The following is a 17,503-nucleotide window of genomic DNA, read 5'->3' on the forward strand; positions in this document are numbered from 1 at the left end:
TAAGGAACTCACCCATGTTCTCACAGTTAACAAGTGGTGAAGCCAGGATTAAAAACTAGGTTTGGCTCTAAAACCCTTGCTCTTTCTACTCTACCTTACTCAGAATCGATCCTGGGGGAAGATGGAAACAAAAATACAGATTCCCTTTTGTATACACATCTGGCTCCTTTAGAATTGCATCATGGGGAACTATTCTGCTCTAAAGATCTTTTCAGATGACTTCTCCTGTGTCAACCCACTAACTTTTGAAACTGCTTCCACAGTCCCTTCTTCTTTCCTCCCAACTCATGCTGCTAAGCTAGTCCCTGAAACATTTCATCTTCCCAATCCCAAACTCCTAGCTCCTCTTATCTGCCAATTCATGTTGGCCCCACAGTCTGACATTCCAGCTCTGTGCTCCTTGTAAATCTAGAAATCTTCACATCCTACCCTTACGGGCTTGTTAGTTTGAGATGGAGTCTTGCTGTGTCGCCCAGGCTGGAGTGAGCGGTACAATCTTGGCTCACTGCAACCTTCGCCTCCCGGGTTCAAGCGATTCCTGCGCCTCAGCCTCCTGAGTAGCTGGGATTACAGGCACGCACCACCACGCCCAGCTAATTTTAAAATTTATTTTATTTTTTTTTTAAATTTGAGACAGAGTTTCACTTGTTGCCCAGGCTGGAGTGTAATGGCGCGATCTGAGCTCACTGCCACCTTTGCCTCCTGGGTTCAAGCGATTCTTCTGCCTCAGACTCTTGAGTAGCTGGGATTACAGATGCCCACCACCAAGCCTGGCTAATTTTTGTATTTTTAGTAGAGACAGGGTTTCGCCAAGTTGGCCACGCTGGCCTCAAACTCCTGACCTCAGGTGATCCGCCTGCCTCGGCCTCCAAAAGTGCTGGGATTACAGGCGTGAGCCACTGCACCTGGCCTTTATTTTTTATTTTTTGAGGCAGAGTCTCATTCTGTCACCCAGGCTGGAGTGCAGTGGTGCAATCTTGGCTCACTGCAACTTCCACCTCCCGGGTTCAAGCAATTCTCCTGCTTCAGCTTCCGGAGTATATGGGGTTATAGGTGCCTGCCACCACACCTGGCTAATGTTTTTTGTGTTTTTAGTAGAGATGAGGTTTCACCATGTTGGCCAAGCTGGTCTCGAACTCCTGACCTCAAGTAATTCACCCGTCTCGGCCTCCCAAAGTGCTGGGATTATAGGTGTGAGCCACTGCGCCTGGCCTACCCTTATGTTTTAAAAACATGTTAGCCCCAACTTAGGGTAAAAGTTACCACTTTCCTTTTCTATTCTTGATGTATATTACTGTAAGAAAAATCCATGGGAACCCATGCTGCTGCAAGTTTATTATATATATATATATTTTTTAACCTAAGTTGTTTCTTAGACATTTTAATTCAATTCATTGACTCTTTGTAATGAACTAATGCTGTGGCCATTAGTTCACTGTCTTAGTTCACCGCCAGCTCGGGGGCTCCATTCTCTTTTGGTTTACATAGAATTTCTTTTAAGTTTGAAATAGCTGTCAGTTTTTTAAAATGGGGACATTTTATGTAAATCTAGATTTCCAGAGTCTCTTGAAAATTGAAAGGTGGCATGCTGGCCTCCTCTTCCTTAGGCAGTTGTCTTCTCATGAAAAGCAGCAGCTTTTCCTCCGTCCCCTCTTGGCCACCTTCGCTGATTTACCTGTTTGACCCTAGAGACTATTTTTCTGTGGTACTTTTGCTCCATATTCTCCAAGTTCCTGATTTTTGTCAAGCTACTTCGTAGGAGAGATTGACGCTGAGGTAAGTGACCTTGTTTTCTTCTTTATCATATATTTTTTTACTTCTCTCTTGCCCCTGGAGAAGAGGTATTTCCTCTCACCAAGGCTAACCCCAGTTTCCATGTTCTCCATATCATCTCTTGATACAGAAACATGCTGATCATTTCCTTAATGTTAAAAATAAAAACATCCAGGCTGAGTGCAGTGGCTCATGCCTGTAATCCCAGCACTTTGGGAGGCCGAGGCGGGCAGACCACAAGGTCAGGAGTTTGAGACCAGCCTGACCAACATGGTGAAATCCCGTCTCTACTAAAAAAAAAGAAAAAATTAGCTGGGTATGGTGGCGGGTGCCTGTAATCCCAACTACTCAAGAGGCTGAGCAGGAGACTTGCTTGAATCTGGGAGGCAGAGGTTGCAGTGAGCTGAGATCACACCACTGCACTCCAGCCTGGGTGACAGAGCGAGACTCTGTCTCAAAAAATAAAATATCAATATTTGTTGCTTCTGTTACTTGGTATCCACTTGCTTCTTAGTGTCTTATCAGGCCCAGACTTCCATTTTCTGAATGTCAGTGGCATTTTCTGTTTTCATTCTCTCTACCTCTTAGCATTATTTGGCATTGTTAACTATCCCATCTTAAAATTCTTCTTTTAGTTTTGATGACACTGAAATTTTGGCATTTTGTTTTCTGATTATTCCTTTTTGCTTCTTCTTTCTTTTCTCTCTTTCTCTCCCTTCCTCCCTCCCTCCCTCCCTCCTTCCTTCCTTCCTTTCTGTCTCACTCACTCTGTTGCCCAGACTAGAGTGCAGTGGTGTAATCTCGGCTCACCGCAACCATTGCCTCCTGGGTTCAAGCGATTCTCCTGCCTCAGCCTCCCGAGTACCTGGGCTTACAGGCGCGTGCCTCCATGCCCGGCTAATTCTTGTATTTTTAGAAGAGACGGGGCTTCACCAGTTGGCCAGGCTGGTCTTGAACTCCTGACCTCAAATGATCTACCCGCCTCGGCCTCCCAAAGTACTGGAATTACAGGTATGAGCCACCATGTCCGGCCTCCTTTTTATTTCATTTTCCTATCACTTAGATACAGGTATTGCACAAGGCTTTATCCTTGGCTCCCCTCCTTTCGTAATCTCATTGATGGGCTTCATGCAGTGCTGCTGTGCAGATGGTCCCAAACCTGGACTCTAGTCTAGCATCTCCTGAGCTCTAGGTGATGTTCCATCAAGTCCTCTAATTGAAACCTACCTCAAACAGACATTGCCATCTCATTCCTCATGACTACACCATCTTTTAATGGCATCACATTTCTGCAAGTCACCAAAGCATGAATTAGTTTCCTTTGACACATTCCCTTTCAAACACACAGCCTGGGTGGGCAGCATTCCTCAGAAGGTGCTAGAGCTGCTGTAATAGAAGACCACAGAAGGTGTGGCTTAAATAACATTTATTTTCTCACAGTTCTAGAGGCTGGAAGTCCAAGGTGTCAACAGGTTTGGGTCCTCAGAGGCCCCTCTCCTGTCTTCTCCCTGTGTCCTCACATGGCTTTATTCTCTGTGCAAGTGCATCTCTGATGTCTCTTCCTCTTTTCATAAGGGCATCAGTTCTGTTGAATTAGGGTCCCACACTTATGACCTCATTTAACCTTCGTTACTTCTTTAAAGTTCCTGTCTCCAAGTACAGTCACATTGGGGATTAGGGCTTCAATGTATGAATTGGAAGTTGGGGGCAAAAATCAGTCTATAATAGAGAAAGGTATCCAGGCTGGTTAGTAGAAAATACTGAGCCAAGGTTATCAGTTCAGGGAAAGTATACAGCTGGCCCTTGCAGAGAAGCAGGCAGAATAAGTGAGTGGCTACAGAACTAGAGTGTCCTTGCAACCCCTGGACTAAGAGGAGCCCAAATCACAGTTGTGTTCAAATTGAGCTGTGGCCTCAGAAGACTTAACTGTGCATTTGCCACTCTGCGACAGGGGATCTTTCCTCATGACAGTGAGACCAGAACAAAATAACTACATGCCAGGGGAGTAAGCCGTCATTAGGAAGAGTGGCAGGAGCCTGTGGGCCCTGACACTGGGTGCTGCACAGCTGTTGTTCCTCCTGGACACTTGTCATGATGAGTATAAAGAAGTGTTTTGGACATCTGTGTTGTCACAGCTGTTCTGTCTGAGATCATCTCTGCATGGAGAAATCTGAGGGAACAAGGCTGAAGAGTTACTACAATGTCACTTAGTCCTCTCTGTAGTTCCTCCACCTCTGTCACCTTCATTCTATTCTGACGACTGCTATGTGGGTCAGGCCCTTTATCATGTGGGAGTAGGATTTTGACAACAGCCTCTTACCTGGCCTCTCTGCAGTGTGTCTTTGCTTGAATCCAGCCTACCTGCCCTTCTTGGAACCCAACTCTGATCCTGTTATTCCTCTGCTTAAAAGCCTTGAGTGGTGCCCCTTTCCACCGAGCTAAGGCCAGATCCCTTGGGCTGATATTAAAGGCCTTTATAGTCTAATTTGTCACCCATGATTTCCCTTCTGTTGGCTGTCCTTCAACCACATTGGGTTTTAGCTCTTCCTTGACCACACCCAAGCTTTCCCTCTTTCTTTCTCTCTCTCTTGCTCTCCTCTTTCTCTCTCTCTCGCTCTCCTCTTTCTCTCTCTCTCGCTCTCCTCTTTCTCTCTTTCGACAGTGTCTCACTCTGTCACCCAGGCTGGAGTTCAGTGCACTGTCTCGGCTCACTGCAACCTCCGCTTCCTGGGTTGAAGTGATTCTCCTGCCTCAGCCTCCTCAATAGCTGAGACTACAGGTGCTATTTTTTTATGGCATCACATTTCTGCCAGTCACCAAAGCATGAATTAGTTTCCTTTGACACATTCCCTTTCAAACACACAGCCTGGGTGGGCAGCATTCCTCAGAAGGTGCTAGAGCTGCTGTAATAGAAGACCACAGAAGGTCTTCTATTACACGCCTGGCTAATTTTTGTATTTTTTGGCAGAGGCAGGGTTTCACCATGTTGGCCAGGCTGGTCTTGAACTCCTGACCTCAAGTGATCTGCCCACCTCTGCCTCTGCCTCCCAAGGTGTTGGGATTATAGGTGTGAGCCACTGCACCTGGCAAACTTTCCCACTTTCATAACACGGTGTCCACATTGTTCTGTGTCTAAAATGGTCTCGTCCTTCTGCACTTGTTGAAATGTCATCCATCTGTTGTTAAGGCTTAAATCAAGTCCTGCCTAATTTTTGAAGGTTTCCTTAATTTGTTTCATATTGTAGGTCTTACCTCACTTATACTCTGCTCTGCTCACAATGATATCTTTCTTTCTTTCTTTTTTTTTTTTAGACAGAGTCTTGCTCTGTCCCCAGGCTGGAGTGTAGTGGCGCGATCTCAGCACACTGTAACCTCCACCTCCCAGGTTCAAGCAATTCTCCTGCCTCAGCCTCCTAAGTAGCTGGGACTACAGGCATGCACCACCACACCTGGCTAATTTTTGTATTTTTAGTAGAGACAGGGTTTCACCATGTTGGCCAGGATGGTCTAGATCTCTTGACCTCATGATCCACCCTCCTCGGCCTCCCAAAGTGCTGGGATTACAGGTGTGAGCCACTGCACCTGGCCAGTTATTTTTGTTCTAAAACTTTTTCTTAACTCTATTCAACTATAAAGTCTCTTGAGAATAGGGGTGATGTATAACTTTATCCTTTCAACCACTTGAGAGTGTTTTGCATATAAGTGAGGGGCAGATGCCTGTGGCATGAACAAATGAAATCAGGTTTGGGTAGTATGTCTTTTTGATGCTGAAATGGAAAATAGAAGGAACTATGTTCATGATCCCCAACAGATTTCACCTGCCCCAGCATGCTAATTGAAGAAGCTAATTGTTTGGGAAAGGGAAGGGATTGGTAGGGAGCAAAGAACTGTGGAGTAAATCTGGCAGCCATCACTCATCCTCCAGGGTTCACAGGATGACTGGTAGGGCCTCAGTCCTGAGTGGATTCTGCCCATAGGGTTGGAAGAGGATGAGGAATGGCCTCAGCTTTTAAGGTGTTTAGGTTTGGGAGGTGGGGAGCAATCCCCTGGACTTAATTAATAGCATAAAGAGACCATGAGAACAGTGAAAGGTTGTTTTATGTGCTTGGTTCTATGCTCACTCGACTCAGAACTAGAACTTGCGGAGGGAGGCACAAGGAACAGATCGCAGGTTGCGACACACTCCTATCTTGCTGGCTGGGGCACTGATTGTGGGCACACAGGATCCCGAGGACTGCACGGTGTGACCAAGGGCTTCTCCTAATCAGGCTGCCACTTTGGCCTGTCAAGTTGGATAAAGGTGAGCCCAGGGTGGCTGTGATTAGTTCATTCAATGTCGACATTCCTCTGTGACCCATGAGGGAGGGAGTTGTCCTGAGGCTGAGGGGAGACAGGAGGAGTTGAGGCAGCCTAGGGTGACTTTTTTTTTTTTTTGATGGAGTTTCGCTCTGTCACCCAGGCTGGAGTTCAGTGGCCTGATCTCAGCTCACTACAAGCTCCACCTCCCAGATTCACGCCATTCTCCTGCCTCAGCCTCCTGAGTAGCTGGGACCACAGGCACCCGCCACCACGTCCGGCTAATTTTTTTGTATTTTTAGTAGAGACAGGGTTTCACGGTGTTAGCCAGGATGGTCTCGATCTCCTGACTTAGTGATCTGCCTGCCTCGGCCTCCCAAAGTGCTGGGATTACAGGCGTGAGCCACAGCGCCCGGCACCTAGGGTGATTTTTAAGCTCTAGTTCCTTTGCTCTGGTTTAGGTCTTTAGGTCTGCTTTAGACCTGAGGTGGGGCCTAAGCATCGATTTTTCTAAATCTCTACAGGTGATTCTGAGGGGCAGCTAGGATTGAGAATCAAACTTGTAAGGTGATTGCGAGCATTAAATGAGATAATGTGCCATAGAGAGTTTTCAAATGACATGATTTATTATTGCTAGCATCACCTGACACGGTCTACAGAGTTACACGATTTCAACTAAATTCTTCTGCTCACTCAGATGAGATAGCTGGAGCCTTTGGGCATGGGTGGACAACTAGGACTGAGGAGATGAAGGAAGATCTTGTCATTCTGCTGACTTCACTCCTCAAGGAGTTGCCATTTATTTTCCTTCTTCGGAAGAAGAATTTACTTACCCCGGCCCGTGTTTTGTCTGGTCTCTAGTAGCTTCCCTCCCCAAGTTCTAGTGCTGGAATTACAGGCGTGAGCCACTGCGCCCAGCCCAGAATTCTTTTTCTTTCTTTCTTTCTTCCTTTTTTTTTTTTTTTTTTTTTGAGACGGAGTCTCACTCTGTCATCCAGGCTGGAGTGCACTGGCACGATTTTGGCTCACTGAAACCTCTGCCTCCCAGATTCAAGCGATTCCCCTGCCCTAGCCTCCCGAGTAGTTGGGATTACAGGTGTGCACCACCATACCTGGCTAATTTTTGTATTTTTAGTAGAGACGGGGTTTCACCATGTTTGCCAGGCTGGTCTCTAACTCCTGACCTCAGGTGATCCACCCACCTTGGCCTCCCAAAGTGCTGGGATTACAGGCGTGAGCCACCATGCCAGGCCCAGAATTCCTTTTCAAAATAACACCTGGAAGCTCATAGGAGTTACACAAAGAGCACTCAGGAACAGCTCCCAGCTCAGACTTCCAGCCTTCTGTGCAGAGGAGTTGGTGAGGGTGGTGCTGAGGATCTCATATATCAATCCTGTTGATGGCCGTCTGGGGCCTGAGAGTCCTTGGCCTGCCTTGGGCTTGGAAGAAGTCCCCTAGGTCCCACCAGCTATTTCTTTCCTATGGAAAACAGACCAGTGGCTTTAGTTCTTTCTACTCTGCCAGATCCAGAGGTCATACCACCCTTGTTTTCATGGTCATTCCCAAGCCTTCCTAACTTCTGCAGGGTATTTCATGTTTCTTCTTGACCACAGCCACATGATTCTCTTTCCTGGCAGCAACAGTCTAATCATTTTGGGAAAAAGCAAAGTTTAATGGTATAATTAGCTTTTTCATCAATAAAATTGGTGAAAAAAAAATCTCATTGGCTCTCACCCCTGAGCGGTTCCTGTCTGCCAGCCAACACTTTGTTCTCTTTCCCACAGATAAACAACTTTGTTGTCAACTATTGATTTTTCCCCCCCGAGCTCAGGAATGGTTATAGCTTTCTTTCATCTCCAGTTTTTTTTTCTTTTTTTGAGACGGGGTCTCATTCTGTTGCCCAGGCTGGAGTGCAGTGGTGCGATCTCGGCTCACAGCAACCTCTGCCTCCAGGTTCAAGCCATCCTCCCACGTAAGCCTCCCGAATAGCGGGGACTAAAGGTGTGTACCACCATGTATTTTGGCTGTTTGAACTGGGGAACAAAGCCTGCTGGATTTAATGGACTCCAACTTCAGATGATTGCTGCTAATGATATTCTAGAAATCCATAGGCCTTCGCTTCTTCTGTGTCTATCCACCAGAGGGGTCTGATCTCTAGATTTACTCAGGAGGCAGAAAATGAGGTGGGGTTAAAGAAGTAGGAAAGAGTATCCTTAAATACAAAGATCCTTCCTAATTAGGCCCTGTGTTCCAGAGTCCCAGGCATCCTTATCATGGAGCAATGACAGAGTCTTATGAAAGAGACATACCCCAGCTCTCAATTAGGGGACAGAGTAACACCAGGATGTGGACTAGACAGAACAAGGCCTGGAGGTAGACCAGAGCCCAGCTCCCTTGGCTCCTAGATGAATCATCTTTCTGCAAGATGGCAAAGGAAACAAATAGTTTTAGGTTCCCATGTAAGACCAGGCTTTTGAGGTTTAGGTCTGCTTTCCCCATTGGTGCAGCTGGGGGTGTTAAATATTTAATCAGTTTGGCCTGGGTACATGCAGATGGATGGACAGAGCATTAATCCACTAATGGCTGTGTGGTGGGGAGTACACAGTGGCAGAAGGCAGTTGGGGGCTTACAGCAGTAGCTGTTTCCCCACCAGTATGGTAGCATTTCATTATTGGTATAAAGTGGCTCTAATTTTCTGGCTTCAACCAGACAAAAAAGAAACTGACCTTGAATGCTTGAGCCTTCAAAGCCGTAGGTGCAGATCTGAGCAATTACCATCTGGCTGTTTGAAAACTTCAAACAAAAAAGTCAACTTGAGATTCTGCCAAGAAAGAGTGATTTGTGTTTCTTTGTATGTCAGGCTCACAGGTTTCCAGAGAGACATAGGAAAACCTTTGCCTCTTCCCCTCTCTCCAAACACAGGGCTGGTTCTCCTAGTGAGGAAGTTTCACTTTCTATCCTTGGCCTACAAGCAAAGAGATAAAGAGTTTGTGGTTGACACTGCAGGGCGTGAGATTGCTGAGTCTTGGGTGTGAGTGCCTTAGAAATGAGCATTCATATGCTGATCACAAACAGCCTCATCTCTTGATGAAAACATAGTATCTGTTGGCCTTATTCTGATTATAAGGACATATTTTAAATTTTGTAGGATTTGAATGAGGTTCTCCAATAATTACCCCCAACTTTAAGAGGGCTTTGCATGTTTTGTTTGACATTCTGTTTTATTTTCTTCACAGCAAATATCATTATCTGAAATGATCCTATTCATTTATGTAATTATTGTCTGGTCCTCCCAGTAAAGTACATTGAGATCTCGTCTTTCTTTTCTGATTTTTTTCCTTTTGGGGTCTTTTGGCCCTATGAAATGGAAAGGTGTAGGGATCTACAGGTGAGCTTGGACATAGATGTGAACTCAGGCTGAAACTGAACTGATGCTCGCAGGTTGGGATCAGCAGAAAGAGGAGTGAAAGGTGAGAGAGCTGGAATGGGCCACAAACAGGTGCCTGAATGTGACTCAACTCTGGTGATGCCATATTTTCTCCTTTCGTCCCAGAGCAGTGTTTTCCTGATAGCTGGTCATGGCTTTTGATAAGGCAGAGCTGCCTAGCTCTCCCAAGGTGCTGGTGTTGACCACTGGTGAGTGGCTTTGCTGTTTTCTTGCCTTAATCCTCAACGGGGAGTCTATTTGTTTGTTTCTTTCTTCGCTACTTAGTCACTCGTGCCACTGGCGGCATGGGCTTCAGAGTTTGCGGAGACTGCATGAGAGGCCTGGTATTGGGCAGCTGGGGGCTCTCTGTCTGATTTGTACTGTACGTCTCTGTGGGCATGAAGGTCAGGGATGGCTATCTTCAATCACCATGCCATGGCTTCTAGGGTGCCTGGAGCACTTTGTGGCCTATTCTCCACCCTCCCCCATATCCTGTATGGTCATCCGTTCTTGTCCCTCCAGGAGGGAAGGGATAGGTGGTTTATTCTGATTTGCAGGTAGGGAAATGTGACGAGAGGAACTTGAGGGCTTGCCTTGCAGGTGGTGTGAAGAGCAGACTCCAGTGCTCTGTTGTGAGCCTTCTGCCTTCTGTATCAGCCTCTTGCTGTTCTGGCCCCCATTCTTATTCTCCTATAAAAGAAAAAGCTTTCAGCCAGCAGGTATCAGGGGCACTGGCAGAAGTCTTACCCTTAATAATAACTGGGTGCCGGAGCACTAGCTGTCGGTTTTACACTTATCCTGTCTTCCTCCTATGGCTCAGGACCTTGCCCCTGCAATGGGGCAACAGGAGAGGCAGGATGAATGGAAATAGAAGCTGTTTCAGGCCAGGCATGGGGGCTCATGTCCGTAATCCAGCACTTTGGGAGCCTGAAGCATGAAGATCACTTGAGCCCAGGAGTTTGAGACCAGCCTGGGCAACAAAGCAAGACACTGTCTCTAAAAAAATTAGTTAGCAGGACATAGTGGTATGTGCCTGTAGCTCCAGCTATTCAGGAGGCTGAGGTGGGAGGATCGCCTAAGCCCAGGAGTTCGAGGCTGCAGTGAGCTGCGATTGCACCACTGCACTCCAGCCTGGGTGACAAAGCGTCTGGGAGGGAGAGCCCCAACCTAGCCACTGGAATCCCTTTTCTATCGAGCATCTCTGCTCTGCTGTGCCTAGAGACTTCAGGGGCCAGAACAACCTTTTCTAGTGCATCTCCAACATATTGGACAAGCTCCAAGGCCTGGTGTCCTTTTTTTTTGAGACAGAGTCTCACTCTGTTGCCCAGGCTGGAGTGCAGCGGTGTGATCTCGGCTCACTGAAATCTCCACCTCCCAGGTTAAAGCAATTATCCTGCCTCAGCCTCCCGAATAGCTGGGACTACAGGTGGCTGCCACCACGCCTGGCTAATTTTTGTAATTTTAGTAGATCTGGGGTTTCACCGTATTGGCCAGGCTGGTCTCAAACTCCTGACCTTGTGATCTGCCCACCTCGGCCTCCCAAAGTGCTGGGATTACAGAGGTGAGCCACCGCGCCTGCCTTTTTTAATGGTTTAAGCTTTTCCTTGTCCTGTCCTACCTCACCAAGCTTCTGCTAATCCTTCAGTTCTTGGAAGTGTCATTCCTTAGGAAGTGTTCTTAATTCTTCCCATCCCACTCCCTATTCCCAAGACCCTTTGTTATTTTCCCCCTTATCACTGCATTCTTCCCCAGCATGACACTCACCACGTGTGGTTATAGGAATGTAATTATGTTCCCCAATAGGAGAGGCAAGGTATGGGTCCATCTTTTCTACAGATTTAGCCTCGATTCCTTGAACTTGAAAAGCTCTTCAAATGTTTGAATGAGAGTGGGCTTGTCATACATTTTTGGGGTCATGTATTTGGACTTAATTTCTTTAGGTCAGAGGACAAAGAGGAGTTTGGTTGGAGATATTGAAATGGAAGCATCTGTGTCCAGTACTCAGTAAAATATGTGGGTCTGAAACTCTAGTAAAAAGGTTGTCCTTGGGGAAACAGATTTGGAGATCATTAGCAAGTTCTGGAAGGTGTCCTCCTGTGCCCCCAGCATTACTACTCAAGCAGTCTAGATTTGGTGATTGGAAGAACAGAATTATAGGAGATGGAGGATGGGGTTCTCACTCCAATTAGATTATCTTTTCCGTGGATTTATTAATTTTTTTTTCATCACAGAAATGACCTCCACCTTCAACCCCCGAGAATGTAAACTGTCCAAGCAAGAAGGGCAAAACTATGGCTTCTTCCTGCGAATTGAGAAGGACACTGAGGGCCACCTCGTCCGGGTGGTTGAGAAGGGTAGCCCAGCAGAGAAGGCTGGCCTTCAGGATGGAGACAGAGTTCTTAGGATCAATGATGTCTTTGTGGACAAAGAAGAACATATGCAGGTGAATGAGACATTTGGGGCTTTTCTTCCAGGATCTCTTCAGCCCCCACATCTTCTCTGCTGATTATAATTTTGGGGGTTGGTAGAGTTTGGTTCTTTCCTGGCTGCCACTGGCAAGGCAGGACACCTTTATTGCTGTACCTTGTGTTGGCCAATCAAGTCCCCTATGAGGAACCAAGAACTGTACACATTACTCTTGGATTGGAATAGCATCAGGTCTAACATGAATTGCATATTCACTATATACCAAAAATGGTGCTGGCAATTTTTTTTTTTTTTTTTTTTTTTTTGAGGTGGAGTTTCACTCTTTCACCCAGGCTGGAGTGCAGTGGTGCGATCTCGGTTCACTGCAAGCTCCACCTCCCGGGTTCATGCCATTCTCCTGCCTCAGCCTCCCAAGTAGCTGGGACTACAGGTGCCCGCCACCACACCCAGCTAATTTTTTTTTTTTTTGTATTTTTAGTAGAGATGGGGTTTCACCGTGTTAGCCAGGATGGTCTCGATCTCCTGACCGCGTGATCCGCCTGCCTTGGCCTCCCAAAGTGCAGGGATTACAGGCATAAGCCACCACGCCTGGCCAGCAATTTTATATTCATTATCTTGTTAAGTCCTCATCATGACCTCATGAGGTGTATGTTACAATCTCACAGATTAGGAAGCTAAGTACAGATATCTTAGCTTGCTAACATGTTCCTGCAGAGCATATATGGGAGAGTCTGGCCTTACCCTATTCTGCCTGACTCCAAAAGCATGTTCTTTTCCTTACACTGTGCTGTCCCCATGCACACAGGAGGAATGGTTACAATCTAGGGCAGCGCTCCTCTCTAGAAAGGACCAGTCTTGCAAGAACCCTCTGGGCTGGGGTTGGACCACACTCTATATTCCAGCAGTGCCAGAAGCTCAGCCTAATCTGCACCTGGATCTCGGGAGGGCAGGGATGGAGGTGGCTGAGGAACTACCTGCTTCTACTTGGGTGTCAAGGGTCAACTAACAGGATCTCCAGGGCCAGATATTGAGCCAGATGGTCAGCATTTCCCTCTGGCAGTTGACAGAGGGTTATTAAAGTTATCTTTTTCTTCTTCGCTCCTAGGTTGTGGATCTGGTCAGAAAGAGTGGGAATTCGGTGACTTTACTAGTTCTGGATGGGGATTCCTATGAGAAAGCAGTGAAAACACGGGTGGACTTGAAAGAGTTGGGTCAACGTCAGAAGGAGCAAGGTTTGAGTGATAATACACTTTCCCCTGTGATGAATGGAGGTGTGCAAACTTGGACCCAGCCCCGGCTCTGCTATCTTGTAAAGGAGGGAGGCAGCTATGGCTTCTCTCTGAAAACTGTCCAAGGTGAGAATTTTTTGGGGAGCAGGGGGAGGCGGGGCAGAGCACAGACAACAGGCTTCCAGAACAAAGATGCTACTGGTTAATGACTTTTCTTCTTTGACTGACTTTTCAGTTGCTATAGATAGCTTGCAACAGCTTTCCTCCCTCCCTCTCTCGCTCCCTCCCTGCCCTTTCCCTTGCCTTGCACAGTTGTGCAATGGGGGAGGGACATTGGACAGCAGTGGGGGTGGGGGGCACTGGGCACTTCTGTCCCTGAGTGTTTGTCAGGCTGACACTTGAGGACTCTTTGAGGTCAGGGGGTCAGAGGGTTGATGCTTCTAGCCCTCTTAGGGTGAAAATGAAGGGGAGAATAAGGAATAAAAGGCAAGAAAAATGAGGTTCTTCAAAATAGCTACTTTTGAGTAAGATTGGTATCTTTTTTTTATCTGAGTGCCCAGATAGTCATTCATTTATTCAACAAATTCTTGAGCACCTACTGATGTGCCAGGCACTGTTACCTTTGCTGAGAATACTACAAAAATCTCCACCCTCCTGTAACATTTTGATAGTATCCTCAGCTGTGGCTCAGCCCCACCTGTTCTGAGGTGCATCTTTGAGTTCTGGCTAAGAGGTACATAGTGATTTGAGAAAACCTGACCATCAGGAAGCACTAGAACTTCTATTTCTAGAATTTCAGAGGTGCAGACTAACCTGTGTTCAGTTGACTGTAGCTCTGGGGTACTGGTTGGAACCAGAGGAGCTGTGTTAGCTGGTCAGTTCCTTCTTGAACGCTGCCTCTGCCTATGTTCTTTCTGGGGCTGGAGAAGCACTGGTGGTAGGTCATGATTTAGCAAGTGATACAGCAACAGACTAGTGGTAAATTTAAAATGGTTTCTAAGGCTTATTTAACCTGTACCAAGAGATGTAAATTCACGATAAGCGGTATTTCTCAGGTTTGTCAGTTATTAAACATAGTGGTGTGCGTAGTCAAAGGAAGCTTGGCACGTCTTAGAAGCCTATTATCAGTAAAGTGGTAAAAAAAAAAAAAAAAGAAAATCATAATTCAGATTCTACTCATCTGGCTCGTGTGCTAATGCACACGGTGAATGGTTTAGGTTAGCTTTATGAGGAAAATGGTCTCTTCATGACAAATATATAACAAGGTAGCAGGAGAAATGCTGAGTGTTTAAGGAAGCAGAGTTTAAGTTACTGTCATTCCTTACAAGTGATTTATGTAGTCATTAGCAAGCGATCCCTTGCCTAGGTTGAAATACAAGAGTCCCCCCTTATCCTGTTTGGCCTTCCATAGCTTCAGTTACCTTACCTGCAGGCAACTGTGGTCTGAAAATATTAAATGGAAAATTCCATACATAATTTTTGCATTGTGAACCATTATGAGTAGTGTAATGAATTTGTGCTGTCCTGCCCCGTCTTGGACGTGAATCCTGTTTGTCTAGCATGTCCACGTGGTATGTGCTTACCTGCCTGTTAGTCTTACTACTTACTACTCAGTTACCAGGTCAACTGTCACGGTATTAAAGTACTGTGTTCAAATAATCCTTATTTTGCTTAATAATGGCCCAGCACAGAAAGAAAAATATCACATGTTCTCATATGTGGGAGCTAAAAAAGGTGAATCTCATGGAGGTAGAGTAGAATGAGAGATACCAGCGGCTGGGAAGGGTGTGTGTGTGGGGTAGGGTGGGGATGAAGAAAGCTAGGTTAATGGGTACAAACACACAGAGAGAAGGAATAAGTTCTAATGTTTGATAGCACAGTGGGGTGACTATAGTTAACAACAATGTATTGTACATTTCAAAATAGCTGTAAGAAGATATGAAATATTCTCAACACAAAGAAATGATAAATGTTCAAGGATGGATGTCCTAAATATGCTCTTGGTATCAAAATATGACACATACCCTAAAATATGTACAAATGTTATGTATCAATAAAAAATAATAGCTCAGGCCGGGCGCAGTGGCTCACACCTGTAATCCCAGCACTTTGGGAGGCTGAGGCGGGTGGATCACGAGGTCAGGAGATTGAGACTATCCTGGCTAACACGGTGAAACCCTGTCTCTACTAAAAATGCAAAAAATTAGACGGGCGTGGTGGTGGGCGCCTGTAGTCCCAGCTATTCAGGAGGCTGAGGCAGGAGAATGGTGTGAACCCGGGAGGCGGAGGTTGCAGTGAGCTCAGATTGCGCCACTGCACTCCAGCCTGGGCGACAGAGCGAGACTCCGTCTCAAAAAAAAAAAAAAAAAAAAAAAAAAAAAAGCCAAAAATGCAATGATAGTGATGCTGGCAGTTCAGATATGACAAAGAGAAGCTGTAAAGTGGCCGGGCGCAGTGGCTCATGTCTGTAATCCTAGCACTTTGAGAGTGCGAGGCGAATGGATTACCTGAGGTCAGGAGTTCAAGACAAGCCTGGCCAACATGGCAAAACCCCATCTCTACTAAAAATACAAAAATTAGCCAGGCGCGGTGGCAGGTGCCTGTAGTCCCAGCTACTCGAGAGGCTGAGGCAGGAGAATCGCTTGAACCGGGGAGGCAGAGGTTGCTGTGAGCCAAGATTGCAGCCCTGAATTCCAGCCTACGTGACAGAACGAGACTCCATCTGTTTTTTTAAAAAAAAGGCTGTAAAGTGCTTCTATTAAATGAAAAGTTCTCGGTTTAATAAGGAAAGAAAAAATACTGTATGCTGAGGTTGCTAAGATTAGCTCCGTTATTGTTAATCTCTTACTGTGCCTAATTTATAAGTTAAACTCTATCGTAGGTATGTAAGCACAGGAAAAAACATACAGGGTTCGGTATACTATCTTAAAGTTTCAGGCCTCCACTGGGGGTCTTGGAATGTATCCCCCATGGTTAAGCGGGAACTGCTCTATTAATATCTTTGAAGAATCGACAGCATTTCTGTTAAGTACCACCTAAATCTCACCACCTAAATGCATTCATGTTCTTCCCTCCCTCCTGTGCCTGTCCTTGTTAGCCTACATTGGTGAGATGACTCCACAGCTTATGATGGCTAATATAATAGTACAAACTAAAGAGGAGAGAATGGGAAAGATGCTTTCTGATTCTACAAATGCAAAGAAAGGGCATATGACACAATAATGCAGTGTGAGCATGTTTTAGTGCTTTCTGGTTCAAGGGGCCAAGGCCACCCAAGATTCCATCTTTGCATTTAACTGACCTCAGAAATTCTATTCAAATCAACAAATACCCACTGAGTAAAGGCTGTGTCAAGTTCAGTGCCAGGAGCTATAACTGTGATTTTAGATCAGAAGCCAAAGGCCGTTTGAGTTAGCTCTAAAATCGGAAGTTCATTTCACATTATTGGGAGAAAAGTCTTTACCATTGGATTTCTAGTTTTTCTGTGCAATGGAGGGTTCTGCGAAAGGGTGGTGTATGCAAAGCGGTCCTCAAATGCCGAAGGAGCTGAGAAACCAAAGGACAAGGCAGGCAAATCCAGTTTGTTGGTACATTGGAATTTATCAGGGGAACTTACGAACAGAAGCATGGTCTTGGACAGCCACAACATGTAGATCTCTGTTACTCCCCAGACCCAAGGCTGATATACCATAGGGAAAGGGTATATGTGCTCCAGCAAGACAATCGAAGGCAGCCCTCCGCAATAGCCAAGAAGGCTATGTGCATCATAGCCTATAATTTGTGTGATAACATTAAGGTTGACATGTTCTTAGACTAGGGACAGTAAATGAAGTAGGAATCAGGAGTCAATCACAGGACTGGGGCTAATCAGAAGTCAACATCACAAATTACCATCCAAGAGGGAGTCACTTTTGTCTCCACATGGAGTTTACCCCTACTCTCTTCCAGGTAAAAAGGGGGTGTACATGACTGATATTACACCTCAAGGTGTGGCTATGAAAGCTGGAGTTCTGGCTGATGATCACTTGATTGAAGTGAATGGAGAGAATGTAGAGGATGCCAGCCATGAGCAAGTGGTTGAAAAGGTATGCCCCAAAGGGTACTTTTCTTACCCTATCTTCCACTCTATTCTCATTGGAGGTGACAGGAAGACAGGGGTGGTAGGGGACAGCACGTGTTTATGATGGAAAAAATATCCAGTTGAGTTGCCCCTTCATATTAAGGGTGAACAGACTCACACTAGTGGTATAAGCAGTGTTAATATAGCGTTTTGGAATAAAGCCTTCCCTAATTTCACACGAGGTCTACAAAACTATTAACTTAACCTTTTGGATCTTGTTTGTATCTGATT

The 17,503-nt window shown here is 45.9% G+C and overlaps 2 protein-coding genes across 3 annotated transcripts in view; both read left to right on the forward strand.

The window, feature by feature from the left end:
* LOC100447686 (neuroblastoma breakpoint family member 12) overlaps positions 1–17,503 on the forward strand; it is a 2,265,351-nt gene that overhangs the window by 2,050,404 nt on the left and 197,444 nt on the right.
* Positions 1–17,503, forward strand: part of PDZK1 (PDZ domain containing 1) — a 36,651-nt gene that overhangs the window by 7,815 nt on the left and 11,333 nt on the right. Inside the window, 3 exon segments of one of the 2 annotated variants that reach the window (NM_001132834.1) lie at positions 11,728–11,939; positions 13,029–13,278; positions 17,101–17,237. In NM_001132834.1, coding sequence (NP_001126306.1) covers positions 11,730–11,939; positions 13,029–13,278; positions 17,101–17,237 — 597 coding nt within the window. In that variant the 5' untranslated portion in view covers positions 11,728–11,729. 2 annotated transcript variants of the gene reach the window in all.

The sequence above is a fragment of the Pongo abelii genome, chromosome 1 (genome assembly GCF_028885655.2).
Source record: "Pongo abelii isolate AG06213 chromosome 1, NHGRI_mPonAbe1-v2.0_pri, whole genome shotgun sequence".
In the NCBI taxonomy this organism is placed as follows: domain Eukaryota; kingdom Metazoa; phylum Chordata; class Mammalia; order Primates; family Hominidae; genus Pongo; species Pongo abelii.